The sequence below is a fragment of the Lissotriton helveticus genome, chromosome 11 (genome assembly GCF_964261635.1).
Source record: "Lissotriton helveticus chromosome 11, aLisHel1.1, whole genome shotgun sequence".
In the NCBI taxonomy this organism is placed as follows: Eukaryota; Metazoa; Chordata; class Amphibia; order Caudata; family Salamandridae; genus Lissotriton; species Lissotriton helveticus.
Window position 1 is genome coordinate 64791347 of NC_136072.1, and position 5606 is coordinate 64796952.

The 5606-nt window shown below is 42.8% G+C and overlaps 1 protein-coding gene across 1 annotated transcript; it reads left to right on the forward strand.

Annotated features, from left to right (window-relative positions):
* The first annotated feature begins 3079 nt into the window (after positions 1-3079).
* Positions 3080-5262, forward strand: POMK (protein O-mannose kinase). The gene is made up of 2 exons (XM_078667949.1): positions 3080-3118; positions 3682-5262. Exon 2 carries the CDS (start codon positions 4019-4021, stop codon positions 5111-5113), a length of 1095 nt encoding a protein of 364 aa, XP_078524075.1. The 5' UTR covers positions 3080-3118; positions 3682-4018; the 3' UTR covers positions 5114-5262.
* The last annotated feature ends 344 nt before the right edge of the window (positions 5263-5606 follow it).

Here is a 5606-nt window from a genome sequence, read left to right on the forward strand (position 1 = left end):
CAAGAGAAATGCCTACTTTAGGAAAATCAAGCGTACGAAATCTGACTTCTTTAGCCTCCAGCTTGACCAAGCGAAAAACCGACCAAGAAAATTGTTCGAACTAGTCAAAAGTCAAACAAAGCCGCAACGCCTACAATCTAATAATACAACAAGCGATATCCCAAACAGCGAAGACTTTTCTGCTTTCTTCAAGCTAAAGACCGACAACTTAAGAATTGATCTCCTCAATGATGTAAGCCAAAACCTTGGCCGCATCAGAATGTCTAACACTCAGCCTAAGAATAGCGCATCATGGACGTCCTTCGACACCTACTCTGAAGAAGCAATACACAGACTGCTCGGCACCTTGAAGCCCTCCATTCACCTCTCAGACCCCCTACCTGCTAATGCTGTAAAAGACTTCACCCCCATGCTCCTTCCACTCTGGACCAAAATCATTAATAGTTCCCTTCAACAAGGTCTCATCCCTGACTCTCTCAAGGTGGGGCAAGTCACGCCCATACTCAAGAAACCTACAGCTGACCCGTCTGACCTAAAGAATTACCGTCCCATCACAAACATCCCCACCTTGGCCAAACTGCTGGAAAAATGTGTACAACTCCAACTAACAAAACACATTGATAAGTTTGACCTCCTCAACCCTCATCAATCAGGCTTCCGAGCGAAACACAGCACGGAAACGGCCATGACTCACATAATTGATGACGCCCTCCAAATTCTTGATCGCAATGATTCATGCCTCCTCATCCTTCTCGACCTTTCATCAGCATTTGACACGGTCAAACATGAGAACCTCCTGGAGCTACTAAACACTAGAATGGGCTTATCCGGGACTGTTCTCAAATGGTTCACCTCCTTCCTACATAACCGGTCTCAGAAGTTCAAGATCAATAATGAGCTGTCTTCGCCTGTGCCAGTTGACCTAGGAGTTCCACAAGGATCTTCACTTTCACCCACACTGTTCAACCTCATCATGGAGCCGCTTGCCACCTTGCTCCAAGCATCCAATGTATACTTCCATATGTATGCTGATGACACTCAGCTTTATCTAAAGATACAATCCCCGGATGATATCAAACTCCTGAACTACACTCTTATAAAGACCCAATCATGGTTGGCCGACAATCACCTCAAACTAAATGCTCTGAAAACTGAGTTCCTACTGATATCACCCCCTGCGAAAACTACCACTACCCAAATCTGGCTCAATCACCTAACAGCATTTAATGTCCGGCCCACCATCGTGGATTCTGCGAAATCCTTAGGGATCACACTTGACGCAAAGCTCAACATGCAACAGCACATTAGCAAAGCAACGAAAGGAGCTAATTTCCAAATCAACACATTGAGGAAACTTAAACCCTTCCTCCCAGCCAAAGACTTCCAAAATGCTGTACAAGCCCTCGTCATCCCCCGCATAGACTATGGAATTGTGACACTCAGTGGTCTCCCTCTAGCAACAACTGCACCCCTAAGAGCCTCCTTGAACGCTGCCGCGAGACTCATTACTGGTTCAAGAAAACACTCACATATATTCCCTGACCTGAAATCCCTGAATGGGCTGCCCTTTGAAGCCAGAATACAACTGAAAATTGTTGTTATGACGCACTCGGCCGTACACCACAAGGCACCCAACTACCTCACACAAAAGGTGATTATATCAGGAGGATCGAGATCTAATAGAAGTACAAAAAATCTACTCCTGAAACCCCGCAGATTCCGGAAGGAAAAAACTTACAAACGCTCCTTCTCAGGAATGGCACCGAGGATCTGGAACGCACTCCCTCCGGAAACCAGGCTTACCTCCTCCACGGCCCTCTTCAAGAAAGAGGTGAAAGCCATCCTTATGGCTAAGTACACCTGAACTCTATTGTTTGTTGATCAGAGACTCCGCACCACAATGGTGTCTTTGGCTACCTGATTGTCTAATGTCAAATAATATCATATTCTTCCTGATTGCGATCCTTTCTTTCTTCTTGTTTGTCATAACTCTGTTATGATCAGTAGACCCTATTATGCTACTCACTAACCACCTATTATTAGACTATTCTCGTTAGTTTGCTGAAACTCGATGTCCCTACCCCTATTCTTTGTAACTTTTAGATATTGTCATAAGCCATCCCTTTAGCCTAAGCTCTCATATCTATTTCTATTTAGTTGGATCAAAGACTAAGTATCGTCTTATATTATCGATTACCTGATTGTTTATTGATATTTTATCAGCACATGACTGCATGCTGATCGTGTTATTGAACTTATACTGCACCCAATTTTATGTTGCGTCACCCTCCTGCTATCCTCACCCTTGTTTCTGTAAATCGCTCTGATATCTGTAAAGATCTTGTGCGCGCTATATAAAACTCTGAATAAATAAATAAATATACAACATAACTAAAAAAAACATTGACAAAGCCAATACATCTCACAAATGCAAGACCTGTTTAGTTTGCTAATGCTTGTTTAAACATTCCATCAAAGCAGCCGACCAACATAAAAGGAAGTATGCACTGAAATCCTAATATTCGGGTGTTCATATAGTGTTTCTCACTAGACCACCCACAGGCCAAAAGGCGGCTGCATCCTACTCTGAAAACCACCGCCTAGATTTTCTGCAAGAGAACGTTTGTACAGCATTAGGATAAGGCCGCTACTCCCCAGCAGTAAGCGGCGGCCATCTTTGAATGGAGCAACTATCTATTAACTGGTCGGCGAGCAAGTAATGAATACAATGAATTCACTTGTAATTGTGGTAAAATACTTTCGTACTCTACAGAAAAAACATACACACTTTAATTCAAACCAGAATGTGTTTGATTTTCACATTGATGACGTTAAACGATAAGCATTATATAAGTATTAAAATGTAACCAGTGTTTTATATTTTAAGATTTTAAGTATTTGGTGTTTTCTCCCCTTTGTACCACTGTCAATGCGTACCCTTCGCATATGGACGCCCACGGTACCTATTTCTTAGGAAATGTCACTCAGAGTCCTATCCACGTTCATTGGTTGAGCTCGGATTCTCTCGGGCCTCTTTCTAACGGCGGTTGGGCTTGTCTTCTCGTCGATGCCTGGAGTAGTGCACGCCGCTCTGTGCTGAAGACAGCTGCTTGCAGAGGTAGGGCAGTTAAGCTTGCAAGTTGCCCCTGTAAATGTCGTCCTTATAGGCCCTTTTCTGAATCTTAATATTACTATTTTAATTTGTATTCCCGTCTTTGCCCCAGATTAATTAAATTTGCATTTCCTTGTTTGTAGTTTTTCTCCCAAAACAAAGGACCCTCTTTCCTAGCTAGCCTCAATGGCTTCTTTCTGAGCTACATTGATGCCCCCTGTTCTGACCCATATGTGGTTTTGGGCCCTCAGTGCTAATTTTTCTGACCCACAAAGTCCCCTCTTTCTCATCCACATTCACCCCTCTTTCTCTAAAAACTCCATATTATGCATCAGATTATGGACTATGAGGCAAATGTAGTAAATCCATATTCCTGCAGAAATCGAAGCAGCTGCAATGCCACATACTTCCAGTGACCCTATCAAATGCATTTTTCTTCTTATGGTTATATTTTCTGATCTGTATTGCTTCCTTTTGTGATTCAAGTATTTTTTACCCGATTCAGAATGACCTTATTACTTTTACTTTATTATTATTTTCTGCCTGACCCCAAATCTTATTCTTTTCAGCTTTCTCATACATTTGGAAATGTGCATGCCTGCTCAGCGGATTTCATGCGGAGAATGTTCGGGTCTCAGCAAATAATTATACCACAAAAAAAAACATGCAAGCATGTGCTACTGTTTCAGCTGTCAAGGAAGGGACTAGTCAGCTGTTCCAGGACTATACCTGTAGCCCTGTCCTGTATACAAACCTTTCGTTTTCTTGCAATGTTCTTATTGGAAAAGACTTGTCTGTCTTTTATAAAGCTTTGAAACATTTGAGTAGTGTTTCCCAAGTGAATATACAGGAAGACCACTTTTGAAGATTGTACATTCTTTTGCGCTGTTAACTAAAAAAGCAGCAATGACTGTGGAATACCAGCCAAATGATAACCCTAAAAGCGTGGGGAAAAAATCACCTTCTGTCAAGCATGCCCGCCCACGGGTTCCACACACCCTGCTACTACTTCTTGCTTTGCTGTTGATCAACTTCCTCCTCTACATTTACTTAGACAGCTTTTATGAGATGTCTCCTCTGCCTGTCAACAGTCAATCACATGGGCCTTGCCCCTCTGGCTTCTTTAGGCTGGAGACAATGAAGAACTGTTCACCCTGGTTATCATGTGCAGCTATCCGGTCACAGGTCAGGAAGCTGAGGCTGGTAGGCGAAGGTGCCGTGAAACAGGTCTTCCTTGGCGAGTGGAAGGAACGCAAAGTTGCAATTTCGAAGCTCGCATCTCCGGCGTTGCAAGAGGACTTTCTCCATGGAGTGGCCATGTTGAAATCCCTGCAGAGTGAATATGTGGTCACTCTACTTGGGTACTGCAAAGAGAATTTCACAGTTGTGACAGAGTACCATCCCTTGGGTGCTCTCAGAAATCTTGATAAAACTCTTGGCCAAGTGAAATACCAAATGCAAAACACCTGGCAGAACAGGCTGGGACTGGCAATTGACTATGTTAGCATCATCAACTACTTGCACAACAGTCCCTTGGGCACACTGGTCATGTGTGACACCAATGACCTGGAGAAGGTTCTGTCACAATATCTACTGACCACCGACTTTCGGGTGGTGGTCAATGATCTGGATGCCTTGCCGCTGGTCAACAAGGATGCAGGCCAGCTGGTGAAGTGTGGCCCCCGCGAGATCCATGGCGATTTTGTGGCTCCGGAGCAACTCTGGCCTTACGGGAGTAAAGTGGAATTTCGAGATGAAGACATGCCACCCTATGATGAGAAGACAGACATCTGGAAAATCCCACCTGTGACTGATTTCCTTCTGGGGCATGTTGAAGGAAGCGACATTGCTCGATTTCATTTGTTTGACATCCATGCTGAGTGCAGAAAGCATGATCCAGCCATGAGGCCTACTGCTGGGAGAGTCCTGGACACCTATAAAAGCGTACTATTGTCGCTGAGGAAGGAACTTGTCGTATCTCGAAGCAGAGACATGCTTTGAACATGGTTTATACAGAGGTCTTAGAAAATATATTTTTGAACACAATTTTATACACTACAGTCATATTTTCTCAGAACGCTTTGGATCTAATTTTAATCCCAGGCATTCCATGAGTCTAACAGATATTTCTAATAAAAGTTTAAAACACCTCTCTATGCATTGGCTAACAACATAAAGACTAAGCTGTGTTGTGTGCTTCGTATATTTTGTTAGGAAGGAAACACCACTTCTCTATCATTCACTGTCAAAAACCCAAACGAAGGCTGACCGTTCCAATGAATGCAAATATTATTTTCCTTCTAATGCATCTAAATGAAAGATCATATAAATTAGGCTGTTTTCAACTGATTATTATGTAATATTTGAGTCGTCTGGGTGAATCTTTATTTCAGATGCAGGAAGAATTTCCTTATTTGAAAAAATAGAACAATTGATACTCTTTACTCATTAAGGTGAGCAGTAAAATACGAAGTATTTCATTGCACCTGCACAT